This window comes from Daldinia decipiens (genome assembly GCF_022478715.1).
Source record: "Daldinia decipiens strain CBS 113046 unplaced genomic scaffold F4813scaffold_35, whole genome shotgun sequence".
Classification (NCBI taxonomy): domain Eukaryota; kingdom Fungi; phylum Ascomycota; class Sordariomycetes; order Xylariales; family Hypoxylaceae; genus Daldinia; species Daldinia decipiens.
The window spans coordinates 397425-423632 of NW_026054578.1; the positions used below are offsets into that span (position 1 = coordinate 397425).

The window sequence follows — 26208 nt, forward strand, 5'->3', positions numbered from 1 at the left end:
ATATCGATATTTTTACATAACTACCTGTACTTGGGTAAAGACTTGTGAGGGTTGCTTAGAAGGCACAGAGCATTGATACGAATACAATAGAAAATACGCACGACCCAATTAAACGGGGTAATTAAGGCATTGCTCAGCGCCGATAGTCCAACCACAGCGTCAACGTATGTACGACCTGCCGCTATTATGGCTGCCGCTATTATGGCTGCCGCTATTATGGTGCACCTCGCTACCTACATGTAACCTATTTATATGTAGGTAGGTACTATCCACGCCACCACAAGATCCAGAAGGCCGACGCACAGTTAGCTGAGGGCATCTGGTGCAACTGCCTTAATGCCTATATGTTTTCGATCAATATAGCCAGGAATTCAGAAAGAAACAATAATACTAAAAATAAGGAAAAGAAAAAAAAGAAAATAACTACATTATATAACTGATATATTTAAAATATATTTCTAGTAATATCTTAATAAAGCAATATTTAATTATTATTATGATGATGCTCAGCTATGGCCTATGGTGCTTGAATGGGACTAATTGGTGTTTCTCCTGTCTGGATGTTGCCACCCACTTGGCAGAGGAGATCCCCTCCCCCAGCACGAACATCCCGAAGGCCCTGGTCTGGACCGTCGTCGTCGCGTTCGGTAGCGGTATCCTAATGGTCTTCGCTATTCTTGTCAATCTGGGCCCTCTTGATGCTAATACGGACTACACTGGCGCTGCTGTCATCTATAGCATCACCGGCAGCAAAGCCTCGACTATCGCCCTCTGGGTTCCCGTCCTGTTCCTCATTTTCATGTCCGTCTGGGGGGTCCAGACATGGCAGTCTCGCCTCGCCTGGACGATCAGCCGAGAGTCCGGCTTTCCTCTGCATCGCCACTTCAGCAAGAGCTACAGCATCCCCACTCTACTGGTGATCTGGCACGGCAGGAAGAACTTCCAGCACGGGCCGTTTTGGTACCCTAAATTGGGCCTCCTGGCAAACCTCGTGTGATGCTTGCGTGGACTGCAGTGGCCTTTGCCTTCTATTGCTTCCCTGCCTACGCCAACGCACCCGCTAGCCAGATGAACTACGCAGCTGGGGTTCTTGTTCTTATTGCCATCTTTGTTATATCGTTTTGGTTTCTCTACGCAAGAAAGAACTACGAGGTTGTTGAACTTTAGACAGATTGAAGATAAGAATACCAATGATTAGATACGTACTAAGATAGGTAGTGACCAGGTCTTGGTTTTTGAGAGACGCCATGCAAGTTAAACAGAACAATGTTTGGAGGCTTAGGCTTTCCCCCATGTAAAAGGTATCTAAAGTAATAGAATCATTCATTTATAGAGTTTGATCGTTCGCCTATAGAGTTCAGGGGGTTTGCCAGAAATTCCACACGACTGTCATTGACGCAAAATTTACGATCATAACAAAAAGGCGTAGGAAATTATATCTCTTTGATATGAAGCCCACTGCCCATCCCCCACTCCCACGACCGATACTATGTAGCTGCGCTCTGCTTGAGTGCCCACCCAGCTCGGAGAAAGTCTTCGATATGGGTCGCCTGGACCTCGGGGAAGAGCTCGGCTAGGTTCTTCCCGGGAAGGTCGTGCGCGTGGCTCAGCATCGAAAGCATGACTTTGACTTCGACTTGACGGAAAACTTCGCCCTTGACTGGCTCATCGAACACGGCCTGGTTAGAGGGCAAAGGCGTAATGCGACCCTCTCGAATTGCTTCTACCGGGTTGTATGTGACTTTGAAATCTCGCCCTGGTATTAATGTAAGTCATGCGAATAATTGTGCATTCTTGGACGTTAGGCTGTTTTACCTGTGACCTTCTTGGCAAGAGGTGCGAGGTCCCTTACTTGCAGCTTGTTGGACGCGATGAGGGACTCGCGCGGCCAATCCTCAGCTGGGAGGCCGACTAGGCACTCGATGTAGGCTGCGAGGTCTGTCGAGTGGGTAAGCACAAGCAACTGTGACCCGTCACCAGGGAAAACGCATTGTTCATGGTCTATGTCAATAAAAACCCAATACGGGCTCACGTATGTCGGTTTGGGGTTATGCGGCATTGTCGGGTGGTCAAGGAAGATGCCTAATCTGATCAGCGTCCATGTGAGCTGTGGATGCCGCGAGAGCTCTGCTTCAGCCTCGATTTCAAATTTGGGAGACGGGGGAGAACCACTGATCGATGACAGGAAGTCAGCCTGGTAGACAGACACGTAGGCTATAGTACTATGATTTGGGTAGCCTTACGGGATCGGGGCATGAAAGTCGATGTAGTATTCGCTGGGGATGAACTTTGTCACGGTCCCTGATTGAGCGGCGGCCCTGATTAGGTTGATCTGTGATTGCGCCACAACCTCATCAGTGAGAAGAAGAGCGGAAACAACGACTTCTACGTTGTTTTCTCCGGAGCAGCTCAAGCAGCTGCTCGACGTTGCTATAGTCAACAGCAAATCGTCGCGGCTCGTCGGTTGCCCAGAATATCGTCAGTCTAATATTGTTGCATCAAATCGAATGTACCAGCGAGCTCACTGTTCTCGATAACACGATAGCCCGGTGTCGACCTGATTTGGCGATGGCGTCTAGCACGGCACGACCGACACCCCCTGTGCCGCCAGCCACGGCGACGACGACCATCACTCGAGCGAGAAAAATAAACTCTCTCGTATGGATGGAAGTATTCCAGACACTATAAGACGCTGATTATCAATAGGACTCAGTTTAATTAGTCCCGAGATGTATTAAGCCAGTGAACTGGATCGATTGGGCTGTCTTCTCCCACTGATCATGTTCACCATACAACGCGATCAACATGAAGACTGGATAACCCATCTAAGGCTACTACTGTACATATAATACGCCCTCGCAACTATATTGGCATGCCTAGCAAGATTGGCAGATCAAAAGCTGTAGACCACCCATCCCTTACGCGCGGGCGGTGTTTGGCAGCCCACAGCCCACAGGAAACATAGGTACCTTAGGTTAGACACCCCTACAGATAACGAGACAGATCTGATAGATTGAGTCGGGTACCTATGCTGCTACCCACTGCCGCATATCATCAAACGCAACGCTGTAGTCTCCCGCATGAGAGGAGGGGTAGGTGGCGTTGATGTGTCTTTTCTAAAATCTGCGTACGTACTCAAAATACCGTGTTGGGCTTGCAGTTAGCACGGCTCAAAGATGCTGTTCTTCCTCTGCGGAGGAGGAGTTATGGTCATCGACTGTCCCGAAGACGCGAAAGGAAAGAGGAATTTTATTAGGATGCATTTTCTCAACTGCAACGTCACATCAAACATAGTAGTCTCAGACGCAACTAGCTACTACATACCTAGGTATTGAGGATCCTATTATATTATAGAAACAATAAATCATACCATATTAATATCTTAATATGTACCTGTTTAGTGGCCGGAATGTGTCACTGTGCGATGATAAGTAGTGTACTTCCCAAAGCGGTAATTTCCTCTTCGGGCAATAGGCTAGCGGCTATCCATGGCACAAGGAAACAAGGAATAAATGGCACTATTGCCATGTACTATGTAAGTTACGCTCTTTGCCTACCTAATACATGTACATAGTCAAATAGGTACCAAGAGAAAAGGTTACACGAAGATGCTTCAATTTACGATGCTATTATATGTATTATGCAGAACCTTACACTAGAGTCAGGTGTCGACTTGGTCGCCCAACCCAGCTCCATCACTAATCAATCTGACTTTGGCGACCTAGCACGGTACATCTGCGACGAGTTCGTCCGGGTCAGTCACGAGCTCGTAGTCCTGACGCGCAGCCGCAAGCCCCAGCTCGAGGGCCGCCCGGGCGTGCGCATCTCCGGCCGACAAGGTTCGGACACATAGAGAAATGCTTTTTCCAAACGTCGGCTTCCGAACGTTACGGGACGGCCTTTCTCAATTGGACGAGTACCCAGATTCGATACTGTAAATATATGACGATTATAGAATAAAAATAAATAAAATAAAATAAATAAACAAGAAAACAACGGCATCGGGGATCGAACCCTTGGGGTTGCGGTTAAATGTCGGAAAACCCCCAAAGCTCGTGTCAAATACATAGTACATAGGGGGCTTAGCTAAGGCGCTAGCCCGGATCGGATCAAATAAGACCCACAATAAGTGCGGGAAAGTGCCGGACATGGCAACAGAATCAATCAACCTTTTCACGCTTTTTTAATTGAATCTTTTGAAGGCGACAGAACTACGCTTCTTATCCAATAATCGACTTACGTGACGTGTGACAACTCAGGTTATTGTACAATGTATGCTAATCTATCCGCTATAGCTCGCGGCGTGAATACGATCTAAATATTTGCGTATATATCCCTCATCAACCAGAATGGCAGATTCAAAATCAAGCCCGAGGACATGCTTGTTATCAATCTGGCCGCCTTTCACTAAATAAGCTGCAGTCTCGTCGTTGTGGCCGTCGGTGATAGTGGTGATGCGAGCCAGTGGATTGTTGGGGTGGGTGGCTGCATACTCAAGTGCCCGGCTGTGCCATTCACGAAAGCTTATCAGTCCTTTACCACCGCTGACCCGATTCATGACTTTGAAAAACTCCTCGAATGTGGGCGCCCGCAGGCTTACGAAGTCGTAGTCCTCGCCAACTCGCTGCTGGCCACCGGCAACGAGGGCTGCAATGGTACCGCATAGATAATCCACCGGTAGTACGGAAGACATGTGAGCGTTAATAGCAGGAAAGGCACCCAAGTCCAGACTTAGGCAGATAAGATTATAAGATTATTCAGAAAGTCGCCGCTATCGAGTCGGAAATGGCCCGAGGCGGCCGAGGCAGTGGCAAATGGCAGACGATAGGACGATGCCTTGGCACCGCGGAAACGGGCGGCCGTAACCATTCGCTCAGCTAGGTACTTCGAAGTCCCGTAGCCGTACTCTCCGTCGTGCTCGGCGAGGCCGTAGCCTCCGTGGATAGGCAACGTCGAGATCGTCGAGATATAGTGGACAGCCTTGCCACGTCCACGAGAGGCAAGACGTAGAATCTCGTGTGTGCCGAGGATATTGGGGCCGACGTAATCGTCGAGTGGATGCATCCAATCGACGAGAGCTCCCGAATGAAGGATAGCATCGACCTTGTCGGCCAGGTCATCAAATTCACCCTCGCAGAGGCCGAGGAGTGGCTGGGCGAGATCGCCGACAACCGAGTTCACCAGCGGTTCATACTCAGAGTTCCAGAGGCCGTATTGCTTCAGCGTCTGGATCATGCGGTCTTGCGCCTCGGCGAGTTTGTCCGCGCGCACTAAGCAGTACACAGCGATGCCTTTTTTGAAAAACTCGTGTATCATAAACGCACCGACGAACCCTGTTGCCCCTGTCACGAAAACCGTCTTGGGAGGGCCGGAACAGGTAGTGGGGTGCTTGGCTACGTTGTCGAACTGGAACATGGGATCGAGAAGCCCCTTTCGTATGGCTGCCATATTGACCGAAGAAGCAGCCGATGCCGTAGTACTTGGTGTCGCACCGTCGAATTCCAACTCGCTCGATGAATTTCTCTCAGAATTGGCTCGCAACTGAGAAAGCAGAAACTCGCTAAGTGACTTTACATCGGCATGAAGGAGGGCGATGTTGGGTTGCAGCGCCAGACTTGTAGACGTCGCTAGGTGGTTGCGGATCAAGACCGCGGTTAAGGAGTCGATTCCCAATTCCCTCAGTGGTCGATTGGCGTCTACATCAGCTATCCCGGTGTACCCCAGGGCCTTGGCTATGGTTTCTCGGACCGTTTGTAATACAATGCTGCTGTGGTGTTGAGGAGCAGCGACGGCCATCATGTCGCGTAAACCAGCGGCCTGACTGGACAGATCTTTGGCTTTGTTATCGCCTAGTATTGAGCGTAAGAAGGTGGGCACACCGCCCTGTTCTCCGTAGTAGGTCTTGAGCCGCTCTAAATCAAGCACAGCAGCTACGGTGAGCACGCGACCGTGGTGGACGGCTTGCTCGAATATCTTCAACCCGGCCTCCGGCGCGAGGAAACCTAGTCCAAGCTGCGAAAGATGAGAACGAGTGGTCGGAATAAGAGTCGTTGTCATACCGTCTCCTTTCCATGGGCCGTAAGCCACCGAGGTGACCGGCAGACCCTGGGCGCGTCGCAGGTATGCGGGCGCGTCGACGAAGGCGTTGGCAGCGGCGTAGTTCCCTAGCCCTGGCAAGCCCATCACGCCAGAGATAGACGAGAAAATCATGAAGAAATCCAAATCCATATCTTTCGTCAGGTGGTGTAAGTTCCATGTGCCGCCTACCTTTGGCCCGAAAGTTGCAGCGCACTTCTGGGGGGTTAGGGACAAGAGAATACCGGAGTCGACTGCCCCAGCAGCATGAACCACGCCGCGTAAGGGCCGATCGGCTGTAAATAGCTGCGTAATTGATCTGAGGCTGTCGGGATCTGCTACATCGCCAGCAACGATCGTAGCTGTGGCACCCAGCTTTGCAAGCTCGGCCACAACTGTCCCGGCACCAGGGGATTCCATGCCGCGCCGCGACATCAGAATTAAGTTGCGAAGTCCGTGCAAGGTCACAAGTCTACGGGCTACGCGGCGCCCAAGATCACCGAGACCACCCGTAATTAGTACGGAGCCGTCAGTTTGAAGCAATGGCTTCCTGATTGCGGGCGACGCGGCCTGGCCAGCTCGCTCCATGTGTGGCGCAAGCAGCGTTTTCCTACGGGTAGCAATTTCTGTCTGGTCAACTAGCATCAAGGCTCGCTCGAAAACCATTGGATCCGTATTTTCATCCGCGTCGATCATCCGCAGACGCAACTCTGGGTGCTCACTTCGTGCAGTCCGCATCAAGCCCCATAACGGCGCTGCCCCGATCCCAACTGCTTGGTCATCAGCCTCAGTGCCGATGGCATGACGGGTGATCCACGTTATTGGCACCGTGAATCGACTCTGAATTGTCTCTTGCAACTGAGACAACGCCTTCGCAGTGAGTTCATGCGCCATTTGAACCACGTTGGCGTTAGAGTTCCACAGAGAAATCAAGCCGTCAAGCTTCTCGGCCTCTTGGAGCTTAGTCACGGGTATCAGCCGAATGCTCGTTTTTGATAAGACCGCACACGTCTTCACCGCCCACGCTGTCTCCTCTATCGGGCAAAGAAGACCCCACGAGCCATGGGACTGGATTTTACCCGTGTCGACTTGACGCCATTTAATTTCGAATATCATCTCTTCCACGCCCTGAGACTATTTAGCATGACATCCATGTGGTATGAGTGGAAGGCGTGACTGGTATCAAGTACCTTCACCTTACGACCGAGTCCCGTAAAGTGAAGGATTGCAGCGTCGACGGCTTCTATGTCTCCCGATATAACAGTCTGGGAGGGCGTGTTATAGGCTGCAATTTCAAACTTACCAGCCTGAATGGGCTCAGACTGGCTCAATTCCTTTATCGCCGCGGTGACCTCAGTGCCGCTTGCTTCTATCGACGCCATCTTTCCGCGAAGGGGAAGGCCTTCCATCAAGCGACCGCGCGCCATAACAAGCCGGCAAGCGTCGGGTAAGTCTAACACCCCCGCGGCATAGGCTATAGCAAGCTCCCCTATACTGTGTCCGAGTAGAAAGTCAGGTTTCACGCCCCAGCTCTGCCATAATTTCCAGAGAGACACTTCGAGAGCGAAGAGGGCAGGCTGGGTGTAATTGGCACGATCCAGCAAAGACGCATTCGGGGTTCCCTGTTCGGCCCATATAACGTCAAGAAGGGGCGACTCCAACTCCCTGAACGTGGTAGCAACCTCGTCTAGCGTCTCCCGGAAAACAGGATAGACAGCATACATATCCTTGCCCATCCCCGGTTACCGGCTGCCCTGCCCTGTGAAGAGCATCCCCAAGCTTGCCTTACCGACCTCGCTCACGTCAAACATCTCGAGAACGCTCGAGCTAACAAACTCCAGTTTTTCCAGCATCTGCGCCTTGTCATCGGCCGCCACGACAAGTCTCTGACGCAAGTGTGTGCGGGACGTCGCTAGCGAGTAGGCTATATCACTCAGACGATCGTCTCCTCCTATCCCGTTTTCTATATGCACCCGAAGTCTCTTGGCCTGTGCAGTAAGAGCAGGCTTGCTGTTTCCTGACAGCACGAACGGGACAGGAGCTGGGAGGGTAAGGGATTTCGTGTGATCGATCTCCTCCATGACAGCCCTAGATGGCTCTTCGACAATTATATGGGCATTTGTGCCACCAATGCCGAACGCACTCACACCAGCCCGACGCAGTCGCCTACGATTCGGGGGCCACGGTAAATTCTCCAGTGTCAACTCCATATTGGCATTCTTCCAGTCGACTGCTGTAGTAGGCTTGCTTATATGTAATGTCTTGGGGATAGAACTATTTCGCATGGACAGCACAACCTTTAGCAAACCAACGAGGCCAGCGGCGGCTTGGGCATGCCCAACGTTAGACTTGGCTGAGCCGAGCATTAATGGGCTAGAACGCTCGCGTCCGAAGACTTCGGCCAGTGCAGCAGCTTCAATTGGATCGCCCAGCTTGGTAGCAGTGCCATGGGCCTCGATGTAGTCAATATCGTCAGGCTCTATCGCTGCCCGGACCAAGGCAGTGCGGATCAGTCTGACTTGGCCAGGGCCACTGGGTGCCGTTAGGCCAAAGCTTTGGCCTCCGTGCATCACGGCAGTACCACTCAGTACGGCATGAATGTCGTCGCCGTCGCGTCTTGCATCAGCCAATCGCTTCAGTATTATGACAGCGGCACCCTCGCTGAACCCTGTGCCGTCCGCGTCATCTGAGAACGCTTGACACCGGCCGTCCGCCGAAAGACCACGAAGCTTGCTGAATTCAACGTGGATGCCGGGATTGAGTAAAAGGCTTACGCCACCGGCTAGGGCCATGTTGCACTCGCCTTGACGCAGAGCATTACATGCCAGGTGTGTGGCCACCAGAGACGACGAACACGCAGTGTCAACAGTGAGAGATGGCCCCTGCAGACCAAAGGTATAAGAAAGACGGCCAGACAAGGTAGCGCCGGCACTTCCAGTAATGGTGTATCCCTTCAGATCCGGTGGTGTTCCATTGGTCACTCCATTGTTGCTAATACCAAGGAAAACGCCCGTCGGACTACCGCTCAGACGATCCCTTGTATAGTTGGCTCGTTCAAAGCCTTCCCAGCATAACTCCAATATCAGGTGCTGCTCCGGGTCCATTGCTTGTGCCTCGCGCGGCGATATGCCAAAAAAGGATGCGTCGTACGAGTAGACTGAGTCGAGGAAGCCGCCTCGACTGCAATACGACGTGCCGTCAACATGAGGGTATTTATTACAATAAATCTTGTCGACATCCCAACGATCTGTGGGCACGTCGACTGTCGCGTCGCCACCGCTCTGCAACAATTGCCAAAATTCTTCGGGCGTTACCACGCTACCGGGCAATCGACATGCCATGGAAATCACAGCAATTTTTTCATTGCTGTCACTGAAGTCGTGGCCTAACACATGAGATGTCAACCTCTGGTCTCGTTCCATATCAGCCAAATATCCAGCCAATGTTTTGATCGTGTAGTGCTCGAATAGTTTAGGGATTGACACAGGTCGACCCAGTCGTTTTCCCAACGCCGTTTGCACGCGAATGAGGCGCACAGAATCACCGCCAATGTTGAAAAAATTATCCTCTATGCCGATACGGTCGTGTCCAAGAACGTCGGTCCAGATAGCCTGAATTTGTCGTTCCAGCTCGGAGACAGGCTGCGTCAAGATTCGGCATTGGATCGCTTGCATAGGGTCTGGGAGGGCCTTGTGGTTGATCTTCTGGTTGGGCGACAAGGGTAGTGCATCCATTTGCACGAAGAATGTTGGCACCATGTAGGACGGGAGGCGCTCAGCAACCCACAGACGTAAATTATCACCGAGTGATACCGCACTGGAGAAGGACGAGGAAAGCACGCAGTACGCAACTAGACGATCGTCACGACTAACGACAACCGCTTCAGACACACCTGGATGATCGAAGGACTGTTTCGATGTCGCCCACTTCGATGCGGTGACCACGGATCTTGACGACGCCATCTATGCGGCCTAGGACCTGCAGCTTCCCCGGTCCTATAAATCGGGCCAAGTCACCAGTGCGGAAGAACCTGCCGCCATGGAAAGGGTTGGCGAGAATTCGCGAGTTTGTGAGGTCGACTTTATTGCGGCATCCATTCGACAGACTACCACCGCCAATATACACTTCGCCTTCACAGCCCATTGGCACAGGTGACATGTTGTCGTCGAGGACATAAATTCGACCGTTAGCAACGGGGTTTCCAACAACAATATCACCTTCCCCGACTCTCCCAACGCTTCCATATGTCGTCTCACACGGACCGTACACATTCCACACCGAATCAGCAGAGGTGAGCAAGCGGTCTGCCAGGTGGCGTGAAAGCGGCTCGCCTCCACATATTATCTTGGAAAGTCGCAGCTCCCCTTCCCATCCAGACTCTAGGAGCATCGTCCATGTCGCAGGTGTCGCCTGCAAAATAGTGACTTGATTGCGTTTCATCAGACCGAGAAGCTCACGTGGATCCCTAACCGCACTTGCATTTGCAATGATCATTGTGGCACCAGACAGAAGTGGGAGCAACAGCTCTAGAGCTGACATGTCGAAAGAAATCGTCGTGATGGCAAGCAACCGATCGTGCTCGCTGCACCCGGGTTCGTACTTCCGCAGCGAGCTTAAAAAGTTCGCCGCGGCCCCATGGCTAATCTCGACGCCTTTGGGACGCCCTGTAGATCCAGATGTATAGATGACGTACGCCAAATCCTGGACTCGAATTTCAGTCCCGAGGTTCGTCGTATCGGTGATTGTGTCATCTCTTGCCTGAGAAATGCTCAAGCATAGGTGCTTCCAGTCCGCAAGGCCTCTACTCGGGCCGTCGCTGAGGATAAATTTAGGACTGGCGTCTTCAACCATCTGATTAATACGTTCGGCAGGGAACGTCGAGTCGAGGGGAACATATGCGGCCCCCAGCTTCAGCACAGCTAGCATGGAGACCACGAGGTCGATAGAACGTGACACGGCGAGACCGACCACATCGCCATATTGTATACCTCGCCGAGCAAGACTGCGAGCGAGAACGTTTGCGGATGAATTAAGCCTTTGGAAGGATACCTCGGTTTTATCGTGAACTAGGGCGATGTTTTGGGGAAAGCTCACCACGACTTTCTCGAATAGTCGATCCAGCCGATGCCCTAGTAGAGAGGCGTCGTCAGTGGCGTTGAAATCGTTCACCAGTACTTGGTAATCTTGAGCTGAGATTTTCTTCGTCGCTCCGGGGGATGACATGTCGACGATAAAGGAAAAGGGGGTAGGTAGATGCCGGCAAGGCGAGGGATAACGGCAATGATCGGCTTATTCTAGCACAAACTTTCGAATATTAATACTTGCAACCCACAAAATAGATATTCAGGTAACCAGTTTTTACAACAATACCTGCTCTCGACCAAAAGCGGAATAAAAAAAAGGAGAGGATATAGGGAGAGAAAGGAGGCATAGGTAAGCAAAAGGTCGGCGTTAGGGTATGCTAGAGGTACGGCTGTTACGGGAAAGGAAGAAGTTTTGCTTTAGGATTTATGAGATTTCCCTTTGTTTATTTTTTTATTATACTTTGTATGTGCTGCATTACAACTACCAATATGTCAACCAGGCTCTCATCAGGTGGAAGAGTGGGTGACGATGGCAGATGGTGTGGTAGTGTGGTGGGTTTGGCGACGATGTACGTTAGAGGGGCACGCAGGTTAACTAACAACGGCCGGAAGGCCGAGAGGGATGTGAGATGTGATGTGACCTGGAACGCATTTCAGCCTGGCGCAGTGCTGCTAGACGCGCTTCCCGTGCGGGGCAGAGAAGCAGGGAGCTCCCGAGTATTGAACGGCATACCTTCCGGTATGGCGTTTGCGCTGTAGGTATTTCGGATAGGCGTTAGGATGCGCTGCAGCCATATGTAAGGCGTCGACGCGTTGGATATCCCGTCCCGTCACCATAGGTCCAAATGACTTGACACTGGCCGGAACAAGCTGGCGGCCGCCACTTTGATATCAAGTATCCCCCAGGCTGTCACACATCGCGTCTCTGTAAGGACTAAATTAACAGTGCTGTCTACGATCGCTGCCAATAGGATTACAACATGGCAACTAACAATATCTACAGGCATTCTGAGATATGACAAATGCGTACAATTGGATAACAGACAGTATTTGATGAGTTACAGAACTTCTCGGACCCCTTGATCAGCCACGTAAAAACGACCATGAGTCACGCCACCGTAATCACAAGTCGTGAAACGACTCTCTCATACCCATAAGATCGACATACTCGACACCATTCATCTCCGGTACATCTACACCTTGCTGCAAGTTCATATCTAGATCCGTAGCCCAACCCACCGTCATCGTGGCCCAGAGGTCTTGGAATAGCATTGGTTTCGCCGACTCCGGCGACGCTACTCCGTCTTCGCCCGCCGTTGACGGTGCTGCGGGATGGGCCGCCGAGCTTCCGCTACCGCTACCGCTACCGCTCCCACTGTGCGAAGAGGGTGCGTACGATGAACCCGAGGTGTTGTTGCTGCTCCCCTGCTGCTCTTCCCCTTCCCACTGCGGAAGATACTGCTCTAGGCTTCCGTCGAACATTGGGCATAGCCGCGCTCTCTTGTTATGCTCCTCGGCAGCGGCTTCTAGCACGGCGGACTTCTTGTAGAAACTTGTCTTTACGGATCCCAGGACGACTTTCAGGGCACTCACAACATCGGTTATCTTGCTTGCCCTTCCAGTACCGCTATTCGCAGCATCGTCGTTGGTATTACCGCCACCGCTGTCGTTGTTGCTCGACAACTTGGTGAGATACGTGCCGAAGTCCAAGACTTTCCGGCCCTGGGAGTAATCATAGCTGGGGCAGAATGACATCGGAAATGAAAGTCTGTAGCCGAGGATAATTGTTAGAATGAAACGTGTGAGGTCAGCCCCGCAAAAGTAGCTCATCTGCGTCGGGGATAGGTTCACGACGTAGTCCAGCAACGTCCGTGCTGTATACGCGGCAGATTGAAGCTTGGCGGGATCGATCATGAGTGCCGATGCATCTTCTGGACGCGGGCGAACCGTCTGCATGAGAGGTGCGGCCAGGAGGAATGCATCGCCGGCGAGGGAGGCCATCAAAATACTCGCTATGGTATGTTGCCATTAGCTACAAGGACAAGACAACGGTAAAGGGGTATCCTAACGCTTAGTTGAAAGGCGGATGGGGATTCTGGCCTGGAAATCTCGTAGCTGCATCTCAAGGCCGGCCCGAATAAGTTGCTTGTGGTGATCGCTCTGGTTGCTAGCATCGTGCTTCTTGTAACTTCTATGTAGCTCTTCAAATTCATTTAGCACATACTGCAGACGGACGAGCCATACAAGGATGTGATCCTGCTCAAGGTCGCTGTATTGCTCTAGCATATCGCAACATTTGGCCATCCACGGCGTATACCTTAGCGTAGACGATTTAGACCACGCCCACGCGTATCTACTTTGAGGTTAAAATTGAAGATATAATAAAAGAGGTAGTTAATTTTGACTGACACTGAGTTGTAGTGGAAACAAGAAAGATACGCCCGGATGCTTTGCAACTTGGCTGCCTTTCTCTCTGGTGGCATGGTCGCGAGATCTATACGTGTTTCCTCATCTAATCCTAAGTCACGTACAATATCTGTGGCCATTCGTAGATACTGCTGTAACTGCCTATTTTTCGGGCGTAGATGAAAGGGGTACCTAGTAGACAAGTTAATTTGTCAAAACTATCCCACCCCTATGTTTGATACGGAGGTAAAGTAGTATGTGAGTATCTCATACCATATCTACTGCCATAAGCATAAGCTTATACACAAAACAAAGCTTACTTACCAGGAACAGTAAATCATAATTCCTTGCAGCAACTCGATGGATCTTTCACCCCCAGCGACAAATTTTAAAGCTAAAATCTTACGATACTCCTCGTCATAGAGGCTATGGCCTTGCAAGCTCGTAGAGCAACTCGTCACGGCGAGCAGAGACAAGAGCACGAAGGGCATGTCGCGAGCCAAGGACCGCACGTCCGCATCATCGGGCAACGCAATACACGGAGAGGACGGCAGCATAGCCCGGAACGACTCGAGCAGCTTTTCTGCCGATTCGAGGTTGAAGCGCGGCTTGATACCGAGGCTGCTTACGGGCCGCGAAGCGCATCTCGCCGGCGCCCCAGACGGAGTCGGCATGGAGAGATCGTTAAAGTTGAACGCTTCCCCCGTCGACAACAGCTGCGCCGGATCATCGGCTGACTCGTCGTCACTAGACGGTATGAGGCCATCGATGAAGCGTTCGTGCTTTTCCCTCAGAGCGTCGAAGTTATCATGAAGATCATCATCAGCGGGCATGGTGAAGTCGATGCTGAAGGTCTGACTGGGGCCGGGAGGAGGCGGCCGGGCCTCTGCATCTCTGATGGGATACTCTAAGCTCAACTACATCCTACAGTAGGTAGAAAGAAAGAAAGAAAGAAAAAAGAAAAAAAAAAAAAAGGGGGGGGGGGTTCGAGTTACATTAAAGGGAAACAGAACAAAAACATGGTACTTACGGCCGAGCAACCTTGGGTCGCCGGGTTCGTGGACCGGTTCGAAAGACGCATTCCCGTTTGAACTCGGAGCAGCTGTATCGTGCAAGATGGTATGCATATTTAGCCCTTGATCGACATGGACATAGTAGGGGGTAGGATTGAAGACTAATGCTGGGGAGCTGGTCACGATGGCGCCATACCGCTTACAGATCCCCGGTTGTGTTCCGGGTTGACACTTAATCTTGGATATTCGACACGCCTCGCAGGCATAATTCATCTTGTTAGGCTTAGGCTGAGGCCGCGCTTGCGGCATGCTTGGTCGCTCCATAGTGTGTGGTTCGGGTTGTTGATTGTAGGTAGTAATAGTTAGGTAGTAATAGTTAGGTAGTAATAGTTAGGTTAGGTAAGATGGGTGGGTTGGTGGGTATAAGAGGCGAGATAGACAAGTGTGAATATTGGTAAAGGGGTACGAATTGCATCAGCGCTTCTAAATATAAAAGGTGTAAAAGGTGTTATTGCTGAGTTGATTAGGTCGTGTAGTTTTTAGGACTAGGAACAAGGAGAATAATAATAGTCAGACTGAATTATACATAGGTATACATAGCGATGATTCAGATCGGATGAACCGTGGTAGACGGGAACAGATTTCGTAAGCATTTTAATCATCGTCGGTGTGGAAGAGAAATCCCGTGCTTTACAATACATACCTAGGTTAACCTAGTGAGATTGGATCCATTATTAGTGGGTCAACCCGGGGAGTCGCTTTCCCCCGGAGGTGTATAATGCCGATCGGGCCACTGAACTCTCACGTGCTATGTACCTAGGTTAGGTTAGTTAGTTCGCGCTTGGTATCCGAATTCTTCGCGTAAGCAACAAATCTTACCCTTTTCTTACTCATACATCTTTTACCTGCGCACCATTTAACGGCCGTTGTAAATCCCCAATCATGCTTAAGCTACCTGATCTTATATCGGATACATCTTACGTGCAGGTCAGAAGGTAAAATTCCAAGTACAAACTTACAACAGTTCATCACGAGACGAAGGATTGTGCATACGCACTCGTCTTGTCTTGTCATGTCATGTCATGTCTTTGTCTATCTGGGGGCTCCATGGTACGCAGCCCAGATGTGTTTCATACACTCATTATACATACATGAAGGTGGTACTTATATATAGGCATACCTTGGTTGGTACCTTGTCTATCTCACCTTCTATCCCTTCTTTTTCTTGCATCATAATTATATCGTAAATAGCTCTTATATCCATATAAGAGATGGGAGATGGGAGATGGGGTGGTAAGGCCTGCCTACGACACACTACCGGACACTGCCAGATATATCCCAACGGCAACCCCAGCTACAATTATTAACACGGCTGTCGAAGCCGCGCCTATAATCACCATAGTCATCTTCTTTCTCCTTTTCTGCAGCTTGGTTTGCCGGTGTCGCGCCCACCAACCTGTCCCTCCGGCCTCTACGTCCCTGAGCTGCTTTCTCCTTTCGCGCTCGGACTCGGGGCTATGAGGAGTTCGGCCGTGTTCATAATCCGCCAGATTATACGCCAATGGCGTCGTCGAGTCCACTCGGGTGCTCGGCACGCTAGCGTTACTTAAGCGCTCCGGGGTGCATAGACCGGGCGAGTACGGGAGCGGTAGCGATGACCTTGGTGGTGGTGGTGTAAGGGTTACGTCTGGATCTATTACCGACTCCCGGAATCCCTGGGAGTCGATGGTAAAAGTTGTGAGCCGCCGGGGTGGCGCCCTGGGATCATTTATTGGACTTGCCGGACTTATTTCAGGCGACTCCGAGAGAGGACACTTAACCTTGGCATAAGCAGGTACCTGGATATGTTCGAGGCCACTTGCAAGACCGATGAGGCTGGCTATCCTTTTTTGCGTGGGAGTGGGTGGTAGCGGTGTAGAAGGAGGCGGCGATGGCGGAGAAAACCACGAATTTATAGAGGAATGCGAGTGTGATGTGCATGGCGGCGGCGAGTCCAGCATTGATGAGTGAGCAGTAGTTGGCGGAGTAGCACTGCTTGGTGGTAGCGGGAAGAGGGATGGTGAAAGTGAGACAACGCTACATCGAGATGAGGGTGCAAGATCTGAGCATGGTGATACAGGCTCGCCTGTGTTATACGGAAAATCGACACTCAGGGCATGAGGCTGGAGGACGACATTACCATTCGATGAGTTGGCATCGAAATCCTCGACAATGGTAGTGGGTACGATCAGTTTCGGCAGTGCTAACAACTCGGGGCTCCTCCGCTTTCCTTGTGTAGCTTCGTGATCCGACATTATGTGAGGTAGTGAATATTCCTCACTCGTTCCCCAGGACCGCTTAAGGATTGTGCGTTCGCTGGTTTCAAGTATATGGAACCCACCGATCTTGTCAAAGATGACTCCAGGTCGAATCGGTAATGAGTGATGCGAATCCGGGCTAACAACGGGCTACCGAGTGTGGTAGGCAATAAGGAATGTCCTCGGTAATTGACTTGGATCAGGTAAAGCGAATGATGGACCCGAGGCGTGTTTTATTCAAAAGGAAGGACAGATAATATGATCATATTCAAACCATGGTCATCATCGTAATCATAAATATTAAAAAGGAACGTAGTGGGCTGGGAGATGGCTGCTCATATGGTTCGAATGTCTTACTCTTTCTCTTTTTTTTTTCGAACCCCCCCTTCAGCTGACAGAAGAAACCCTAGAGGTCCGGGAGAAGTACAAATATAAAGACGATAAATATTTGTGAGTACTGATGGGTCGAGCCAGAACGACCCGCATCTCGGACATGCAGGGCATGCAAGGCACAGGGGGATGAGAAAATGTCCAAGAGGGAACAGTGTGTGGTATGCTCGGGCAGAATCCTCCCATCCTTTGGTGTGCCTACTTACTCTCTCACATCATCAATACTACGCACAGTACAGTAAGGACAGTGAAGGAACCCGAAAGACAAAAGGGGAAAAGGGCAAAAGGGCAAAGCCAACAAAAAGAAAAAAGAAAAGCATCAAGCCATGCGGTCATTAGCAGCACAGCAGCAAACCCCCGCGCAGCCCGGCACTTGTCGATCCCTCAGCACAAGCTATTTGGTTATTTGGTACTGCCCAGCCCACGCGGATCAACGCCCTGCCCCTGCATCAGCATCAGCCCAAGGTCCCAAGGTCCCAGGGTCCGTCAACACCTACATATGTACATACATACACTACTAGGTTACAGCAAAGATAGTAAATCGATCATAGCGCTAGGAAAAGGCCCCATAAAGCCCCATAAAGCCTCATATCCCTCCCAAACATCCGGGCCCTCAAGGCCACACCGCATCTCTTCAGCCCTCTCTTCTGCCTCTGCATTTTCTCCATCTCCGACAGACGCCATCCGATTGGGTCTTTAAAGCCTCGTAAGCCGGTAAGCAGCCCTAGCTGCATTTTCCCTACGGGGGGTTGCACAGCCTACAAATAGTATATGCCATATTATCATATTAGTTATGTATAATCTGTATAATATACATATCTAATGCATTGCATGCTGTACGTATAAGACCCGCTGTCTCGCAAATACATAGACATATGCACCGTAAGTATCATCATCATCATGGCGATTGTACCTTACATATAAAACCAGCCCACCCCCATCCACACGGGCCAACAGCCGCGACTCGCAACTCCAGAAGTTCCCCGTAGGATCTCCTCGTGCCTGGACTAGGTAGACTCGCATATGCTATGTATGTATAAACCCACCACTTTACCAGCTTTAGGCCAAACCAACATAGCGTTCCAGCCCCAACCTCGGCGAATCGCCGTCGCCGTCACGGCAGATACATACGGGGCCGTACCCGCATGGGCATATCTACGGGTGCCGTCTAGCCTAGCAAGCCCTAAACCTGCACTCGTGCCTTGGAAAGCAAAATACCTAGGTTAGGTACTATACATAGTGTATTGTAACCGCACCGCCTGACCGCACGCTAACTATGCGACGGCAAGGTCTAAACTACATACCTCATACCTACCTACCTAATCTAGGTACCTAACATACCTCTTAGACGGTACATCCCACTGCGCTACATACACATGCACATACACATGCACATACACATACACATAGTCAGTCAGGCAAGTGGGCTACCTAGGTAGTTAAATGCCGTAGTCAAACTGCATCACCACTTGCGCGCCAATAACAGCAAAGGACAAACAGCACAGATGTCGAAAAAAAAAAAGAAAAAAAAAAAAAAAAGAACTAGGGCTGCAATAAAGCTGTTGTGATTTTCTTTCCCCACATTTACGCATAGGCATAGTTACCTTGGTTTAGGTCCTTTTTCACTTAACTACCGGACCTACATACATACATACCTAGGTTACGTAAAACAATAAGAAGAAAAAAAAAAGTTCCCGTAGCTTCGGAATTGCTTGCACCGTAACTAGTACACTGTATGGATTTCCAGATCCAACCGATCGTATCCTGTAATCCTCGTATGATACATATGTATAGCCTGTGGACCAGACTCCACAGCACTTGCGCGGCACATGTACATACATAGGTACATAGTTGATATGTATTGGAGAATTACAATTTACATACTTGACCTTCGCACAGTATATAGACGCGCTATGCGTACTTCGCTTTGACTGTATGTATCAGCCAATGTAAGTAAACTTCAATATTCCCACTCTGGTTCCGACGTTCCAACAAGCTAAGTAATATTGAGGCGGGGTCGGGGTCAGGGTCGGGGTCAGATTTATCGAACCATGTATCACGCAGCCTTTTTTTTTTTTTTTTTTTTATCTGGTTAAGATACGATTCTATTAAACATTGCCTCGAAAGATTGCTCGAGCTATCTACGAGTTCTCCCCTATTTACGCCGGCGCTAAACCCTCTTCTCTACACATGCAATTGGTTTCCTCGTGCCGTTCATGCGTGAAAATCGATACGGATATTTTGTACACGAAGAACAACGCCCTTGGGCTTGTCTTCAACTTAGAAAATAGAACAGTCATACGTTAAATACTCGCGACCTCTCTAGGCCCGCGGCATATTGTAAGTCAGCTCGCCCCCGTTGTTCATTTAGCGAGCGGCTTGGTATTGTTGCCCGACCGGCTCGAATAGCATTCGAAACGTAGGCGCATAAGTTTCCTTGGTCAAAACATATTAATTATTGCGACCTCCGACTCGTCCTCTGCCTATATCAACAAATAGGTTCACGAAATCAATTGTGTTTCCTCCGCCAAGAGTGACATTCAATCCTTGGTCCATCATCACGCGGGAAGACGTATTTCGACCGGCGTCTACGTCAGTGAAAAAGCTCTGGACCGAGGATTGGGCAGTTACTGCATCGGATAATGCTTGCTCTTGGAAAATATAAAGCACAGCCACGCGCGCAAAGTCGACAATCTCCTCCGTAACAGTAAAAGTTGAACTTGGCACGGGGGCCGAGCTTGTACTACTTGAGGTGGTAGTAGTAGTAGTCGAGGCGGGTGCTGTTGTCGGGGTTGTTGTCGGGGTTGTTGTCGAGGCTGTTGTCGAGGCTGTCGTAGGCTGTGGCGTAGGTGAAGATCGCTTGGAGTTGCTAGGTGTTATAGTAGTAGCAAATAGAGTAGATCCAGAAATTGTAGTCGGATTAGTTAGAGTAGTCACCACGAAACTCCCAGTGAACGCGCCAGTCCCTGCCGGATTTTCAACTGTCAATGTGATATCAATATCCGGAAAAACGCTTAGAGTAATGGCGATATCCTCGGCAGCTATAGCAGCCTGCGCGAGATGAGGGCTCGAACTAAGGTCAGAGACCTCAGCCGAGGACTCTTGTGTTCGAAAAGATTGTCCGTTAAAGGTTACCAACGCATTTTCCGTGTTGCAGGATAGACTTTCTTTGTTGAATTTTGACTGTATCAACGTGGCAACTAGAGGAATCGAGAAGTTACTCTGTGCATCTCTGATAAGACGGGGAACTGCCTGGCCAATAGTGACGTTATTGATATTGGTGCCTTCCATGATGATCGATGTTGTAGTACAGCCCTGAGAAGTAGGAACTGTACAGTCCGCCCCAGTGAAACCGTTGGAACAGATACACGAACAGACACCCTGCACAACCACATTTGTGCCCCCATTAGCACAGGTTAGCTGCGCCTCGCAGTTTGAAATAGCCGGTTGCGCTACACTTTTTTCAACCGGCTTGTCAAGAACGAGAAATTTGACAGGAACAATAACCGCAGCGGTTACAATGCATAATAACATGAAGGCCAGCGCAAACAAAGTCCATATAGGCAACCCGCAGCAACGGCGCCCCTTCTTCTGCGGTCCCCGTTCAGGGTCGACCCCCGGTTCTGTTGCTGCCGGCGGGCCGCGGAACGACATTCGGCCCAACGGCCAAGCAGCGGAGAGTCTGCTTTTTCGTACTCCACTTCGAGTTGCCGGGGGCGGAAATGCCGCTAGCATATCAGACAGCCCAGACTGGTGCTTATTGTTATTATTATCTGCCAAGTCAATTAGTACATTAAACAATTAGAGATGGTAGCGGAACGAACAATAAAAGTCCTTCTCAGGATCATTGCCATAGGCTTCCTCAGGAAAGTCGAGATCGTTAAAACGACTCCCTGGTCTACGGCCTCTGTCCATCAGCGATGCCAGCCTCGTCGCCCGTCGAATTAGATCCGGCAAGCTCGTCAAGCTCCCTCTAGCCTCGGCCGCTCTTACTGCATCTATATCAAGACGTGGTGGACGTCTAATTGCGGAAAGACTATTATATGGCCTCGGTGATGGACCAACATTCCGTATCGATGAAGGGTCTGTGGCGCTAGCGCCTTCAAAAGCATTCAGCATGTTATCGGTAGTCACGCCAGTGCCGACAGCCTCTCTGGAAACATTTCCTGACGAGCTTGACGAGGCCTCGATATATCCAGTACCGTCTCGGAACGGACCGCCCTGAACCGGCGTAGGTCCAGGTCTCAGCATCGAATCGCTCTTTTCAAAGCTTCCTGTGGTTATCAGAGCCGGCTTTCCCCTCTTTCCAATGCTCGCACTCCTAACTAGGCTAGTTTCATCCGCGTCGTCGCTAATAAAAGACTCCTCCGCTATCGTGTCGTTAATAGAGACCGCGCCCGGACTGTATCCTGGCGATAAATTTTCGAAGGAATCCGGTATCGCCGCGCTAGACGCATAAGAAGTACGTGATCGCGTCCTCAGGCTCTCTTCTGGTATCGGTGAAACGTACGATACAGTTGAATAAAACGACGAGGCTCCTCTCCTTGAAGATGGCGGCGGACCTAGATTTACACTTCTCCTTGTCGGAGTTAGCGAATCCGCAGCCACCGGTAATGGAAAATCGGGAATCGTTCCGACTGACGAGTTAGTCGACAGTCTCAACGATTCGCTTTGCATTGTCTCGGGTGCGGACAGCTCCGATGCTCCAGCGTTCTGAGGTGCGTACTGGAAGGTAGGCGTGTACTCCTGAATACGAGAACTGTCTAAAATTGACGGCACTCTGCTAGGACGTGGAGGGCGTTGGGGTGGTTGCGATCTGCCAGGTGGCGGTCGGTATGGCTCTGAATCACTAGGTGATGGTGCCGCGACAGGCCCGGCGAGCGGCCACTGGGACAGCGGTGTCGGTCTCGATATCGCCATTCCTATCTGTCCTTGTTCGTCCCTAAGTTGTAGTCCTGCAGGTACTTGAGGCCGTCTCATGGATGCAGGTTCTGGAAATGGTGATATCTTTCCCCTTGCCCCGTTCGCATCAGCTAACTCTCTCGCTCTAGCCATCTCCCTCGCTCTTTTAACAGATCCCTCCATAGCCGGTGGTTGGCCATTATACCGCCCATTTTGAGATTGACTCATTTAAACAAACAATCTGGGCAGCGCAGAACCCAGATCAGATATCCACATACCACTTCTTTCCAATCCGTCGCAGCTTTTGCCGGCTGTATAAGCCGCATACACAAGTCCCAGCTCCCACCCTACGAGTTTAAATCGATACAATGCCAGTAACCGATGACCCGCCGGCAGGTGGATCAGATGAATTAAACGGAAACAAGATTGAAAACTACTGGCCTCGTGTTCGTCCTAATAACGCGGGAAATGGCTTCGGCGTAAATAAACCAAAGGTATCGCAAACAGAAATTCGCTCGGCTCGGCAAACAGTCGTGGAACCAAGTCGTCGTCTTCGCTATATCCAGAATAACGGCCAGTAAGCGACTAAGTACGAACCCGATCCTAACCTCGACCAAGACGAATAGTAAGAATAGAAACAGCTGCGATGCCAGGTAGGCGGCAAGTTGCAGTTCAAAAGTAACCCAGTCACTTTAAACCGATAAAATTGTTGATGTAAGCTAGATTTCGGTTAGTCTCTAAGCTGAAGGTAAAAATGAACATAATTATGATGAGTGTACATGAGGATTCGCAAAGCAGTCAAGATGGAAATAGCGATTAGACTTGAAGTTTAGCCCTAACTCCAGAGCCAAGGGCATCCATCGTAAGATCAAGCCATATACTATTCAAAATCCGGGCTCGGCGTGACCAATTCTAGTGGTCGCAGCAACATTAACCGGCAAGTGATATCCAGCCAGGGGGGTTAAAAAATAAAAAAGATAGCACTAAGTAGGAGATCACGTACACTTGACGTTTCGACAGGTACTAGCCTTTCCTCGTATCAACCCAAATCGGCCAGGGTTCGTTCAATTATGAGTGACTAGTTCCAGACTGGGAGGCAACACCCAAGATTGATAATACTCAAACGAAGGTAAAGCCCGTGGGTGTTTCCGAAGTCTTCCAACAGAGCCAAGACTCGGACACGATCGGAAGACGATATTTGCCGACGAGTTGGGGGATAGTGTGAAGAAGCTACCGTAGTCGTCGCACAACGCTGCTCCTGATTAGGTGAGAGTGGGGTGGTAGAGAGATCCAGATGATGTGACCTTCAAGTCTTGGATACCGTTCGCGTTTCAGGACCACGGCCAGCACAGGGTTGGAGTGACAGAAAGTCAGCCGAGAGCTCAAGGCAGGCTGATCTTACAAATCTCAGTAGTAATTAAGTTGTAAGGCGACGGTAAGGTCGATGATTTTGAAAAACGAAAGGCGCGCGGGCAAACCAAGTGTCTTCAAGACAGGATGGGATGTCCTGCAGGGAGAAGGATAATAAGAAGAAAACGGAGAAAACGAAAGTAGAGAATTAGAAGTAATTAACTAGTTAAAAAAAGAGTGTCAAACAGACAATTACAACAAGTACGGCGCGCTGTGAGACCAGACGACACTTGGTCGTGAGTTGTGATATTCGTTGAAGATGGCTGAACAAAGATTTGATGAAGTAGGCGAAGTTTCCAGTCAACCGGTCAAGGCGGACAGAAAATGCGATTGAACAAGCAATCCCAAGTTGCACAAGACAGAAGAAGAAACTCGAAAAGAAAGAACAACACCAACGAGATACAGAAAGAGAGAACTAAAGCGACTATCAATCGCGACTCCCCGTTCTATCCACTTAAGGTCTGTCTAATCAAGATAGTGGACCTTGCTTGAGGTCCGGTTCGTACCTGGCATTAGCTCATATCGTCTATGAAGAATTGTGGGGAAAAGGGGGTCGGGCTTAACTGAAAAAGCTTCGCGATGGCACCAGAGGCACTAGAAAAGTCGGTGCATCACATCTTGAACGGGACTTCGGACCCACGGACAAGCATGGAAACCCCGGTAATAACCGCCGAATCTAAAAACCTCATTCTAAACCCCAACCGACAGCGGTTCACGTACGAACATTACCCTAGTAGTTGCCTAGGTATTCACAAGGCTAATAAGCAGATGCATAGCTCATTTACATGGCGTACATACATAGCGTATATACACGTGGGACCCGAGATTTAAGGGATTATAAAAATTAACTCTTCGACGGCGCTTGTCATGGCAATAGTTGACGTAACGTCGGTCAGCGATTTCGAAGACGGCTTTATGTATTCCTGAAGCGGTTGGCATTTATCCAGAGCATAACTCGTAGGAAGATTCAAACGATTAATGGATAGATGATCCCTGAACCCCTGTACGTGAGTCTAATACCCTTGCTTCAAGCTAAGATCTCGAACCAATCAGCAAACCATTAGGGGAAACTTCACCAATCAGAAACACTAGCGTCGTTACTTGCAGACAATTCAACACCCGTCATCCTGGTCTAAGTCGGTTTGATCGTTCTATTGGGTACGTACTGTAAAGTCCCGCGCGCAACTTGGTCGAGTCGGCATCTCACAAGACAGAATAGAGCGAGAGAGACCACAAAATCAACCATCTAAACATAAAAAGAAAGACGTCACAAATCTATCTGAGGGTGGCGTACGTAATACAGCTAAATAAAGAGCGGCCGACCAGTAAGACTCCTACGTACATGTGCGATATAAGTTTGTCGTGCGCAGCTTTCTTTTCGTCTCAAACAAGGTACCTGAATAGCACACTTTGTCGTACGAACCAGCCGTCCGGGTTGACAAGCAGAATCTCAACTAGGTACCTAGACTAGGAACCCCACAAGAATATACAATGATTAAGCCAAGCGAATGAGTGTATAACGAACGTTGAACCGTACCTAGGTGGTCATAAGGCCACATGTCAAGTATCATTTCCCTCAATGGGAAACCCCCAAGTGATACAGATCGCCCGGAAATTTTAGCCTTTTCCACGTTGTGTGGCGCGATGAGACAGCGCTTTATTGCGTGCCACACAAAAATCCTCGGTTCCGGCATAGGTAAATAGGATTATATGTAATAGTAATCTTCTATGCAGTTCGAAAGGAGATGTCTGACCACATGCATTGGATATGTAATGTCGGTATGTATGCATGTATGTATTGGCGATCCATCGCACTGAGAATCCACCTACTACATAGTAATTCGCCCATTGGCCGTTAATCCCCCAGGTTAACCAGCCATCCTAGAAGAGAAGGGCTTCAGAATAGATATCCAATTGTGATCAGATATAGGCATCCCAATGAAAACCTGTGGCTAACATGACGAAAAAGCATCACGATGTGTATAATGATCCTTACGGAATCATTTCGGTGAGTCCCAGATAATTGATGGCGGGCTCGCATCATATGTCAGTTCTGTTGTCGTTCCTGCAAGCCAGCCATCTTGCAGAGAGAGAAATCCCGAGACGCTGGAGTGCAAACGATAGGCTTAGTTAGGGTCGATGCTAGTCTCGGGCGGTTTCAGATCGTTACTATGTAAATCAACTCAATTAGTGGCCGTAGCCCGCTCAAACGTGGCCCCACTCTTGGCCGAGAATCGAGACACAGACACACGGGACACAGACACGGGACACGACTAAACTAGAAGGTACTTCGGTACAAGAACTTAAACTCAGACACATTTACTCAGACACATTTACTCAGCCTCATGAAAGGAAAACGTCGGACACGGCTTGAATATGCGCTTGCCTTACCTAAAGTAACGAGTAATTAAAATCAATATGGTAATCAAGTCGGTTTGCCTTGGCCGAATAATTATGACGGGCCCTAATCAAACTCGTGCTTCTAATCATTTATTATACTTTCAAATTTATTAAGGAAGCGGCACTTAGTCCTTTGTATAAGTCAAACCACCCTTACTGGGGCCACCCTAGTGGGGGCCACCCATTTCCCATACAAAATCAACGATTTCGCATATTTGTATTTAATTAAAG

General features: G+C 49.8%; 8 protein-coding genes across 8 annotated transcripts; 2 read left to right on the top strand and 6 right to left on the bottom strand.

Annotated features, from left to right (window-relative positions):
• Positions 1–483: 483 nt before the first annotated feature.
• On the top strand, positions 484–1001 carry F4813DRAFT_370093 (uncharacterized protein). Its single transcript, XM_049244487.1, has one exon. The coding sequence runs from the start codon at positions 497–499 to the stop codon at positions 995–997; it is 501 nt and encodes a 166-aa protein (XP_049096697.1). The 5' UTR covers positions 484–496; the 3' UTR covers positions 998–1001.
• Positions 1002–1487: 486 nt separating this feature from the next.
• On the bottom strand, positions 1488–3315 carry F4813DRAFT_398857 (uncharacterized protein; the record flags this gene model as incomplete). Its single annotated transcript, XM_049248102.1, has 5 exons — positions 2514–3315; positions 2427–2430; positions 2244–2397; positions 1816–2171; positions 1488–1756 (listed from the first exon to the last, which is right to left on the bottom strand). The coding sequence occupies exons 1-5, from the start codon at positions 2628–2630 to the stop codon at positions 1488–1490; spliced, it is 900 nt and encodes a 299-aa protein (XP_049096698.1). The 5' UTR covers positions 2631–3315.
• Positions 3316–4282: 967 nt separating this feature from the next.
• F4813DRAFT_392489 (uncharacterized protein) lies at positions 4283–4693 on the bottom strand (the record flags this gene model as incomplete). Its single annotated transcript, XM_049247293.1, has 1 exon — positions 4283–4693. One exon carries the CDS (start codon positions 4691–4693, stop codon positions 4283–4285), a length of 411 nt encoding a protein of 136 aa, XP_049096699.1.
• Positions 4694–7187: 2494 nt separating this feature from the next.
• F4813DRAFT_382544 (polyketide synthase) lies at positions 7188–11298 on the bottom strand (the record flags this gene model as incomplete). The annotated part of the gene is made up of 11 exons (XM_049245817.1): positions 7188–7762; positions 7865–8063; positions 8103–8173; positions 8204–8241; positions 8281–8528; positions 8571–8761; positions 8798–8873; positions 8916–9779; positions 9816–9848; positions 9888–9925; positions 9966–11298. The coding sequence occupies 11 exons, from the start codon at positions 11296–11298 to the stop codon at positions 7188–7190; spliced, it is 3666 nt and encodes a 1221-aa protein (XP_049096700.1).
• A 983-nt stretch (positions 11299–12281) lies between these two features.
• On the bottom strand, positions 12282–14851 carry F4813DRAFT_382545 (uncharacterized protein; the record flags this gene model as incomplete). Its single annotated transcript, XM_049245818.1, has 6 exons — positions 12282–13171; positions 13229–13512; positions 13569–13757; positions 13890–14459; positions 14596–14667; positions 14775–14851. The coding sequence occupies 6 exons, from the start codon at positions 14849–14851 to the stop codon at positions 12282–12284; spliced, it is 2082 nt and encodes a 693-aa protein (XP_049096701.1).
• A 966-nt stretch (positions 14852–15817) lies between these two features.
• Positions 15818–17150, bottom strand: F4813DRAFT_202413 (uncharacterized protein). The gene has a single exon (XM_049239566.1). The coding sequence runs from the start codon at positions 16870–16872 to the stop codon at positions 15883–15885; it is 990 nt and encodes a 329-aa protein (XP_049096702.1). The 5' UTR covers positions 16873–17150; the 3' UTR covers positions 15818–15882.
• Positions 17151–18024, top strand: F4813DRAFT_202412 (uncharacterized protein). The gene has a single exon (XM_049239565.1). The coding sequence runs from the start codon at positions 17429–17431 to the stop codon at positions 17963–17965; it is 537 nt and encodes a 178-aa protein (XP_049096703.1). The 5' UTR covers positions 17151–17428; the 3' UTR covers positions 17966–18024.
• A 1578-nt stretch (positions 18025–19602) lies between these two features.
• F4813DRAFT_202444 (uncharacterized protein) lies at positions 19603–22835 on the bottom strand. The gene is made up of 2 exons (XM_049239567.1): positions 21090–22835; positions 19603–21038 (listed from the first exon to the last, which is right to left on the bottom strand). The coding sequence occupies exons 1-2, from the start codon at positions 22393–22395 to the stop codon at positions 19717–19719; spliced, it is 2628 nt and encodes an 875-aa protein (XP_049096704.1). The 5' UTR covers positions 22396–22835; the 3' UTR covers positions 19603–19716.
• Between the last annotated feature and the right edge of the window lie 3373 nt (positions 22836–26208).

Excerpts from the sequence above, each read along its gene's own strand:
- F4813DRAFT_202413 (XM_049239566.1), bottom strand. The coding sequence starts at position 16,872 with ATGTCGGATCACGAAGCTACACAAGGAAAGCGGAGGAGCCCCGAGTTG.
- F4813DRAFT_202444 (XM_049239567.1), bottom strand. The coding sequence starts at position 22,395 with ATGAGTCAATCTCAAAATGGGCGGTATAATGGCCAACCACCGGCTATG. Across the intron at positions 21,039-21,089 it reads TCCTGAGAAGGACTTTTATT|ATAATAATAACAATAAGCAC; the intron begins GTTCGTTCCGCT and ends TTGACTTGGCAG.
- F4813DRAFT_202412 (XM_049239565.1), top strand. The coding sequence starts at position 17,429 with ATGCTCGGGCAGAATCCTCCCATCCTTTGGTGTGCCTACTTACTCTCT.
- F4813DRAFT_370093 (XM_049244487.1), top strand. The coding sequence starts at position 497 with ATGATGATGCTCAGCTATGGCCTATGGTGCTTGAATGGGACTAATTGG.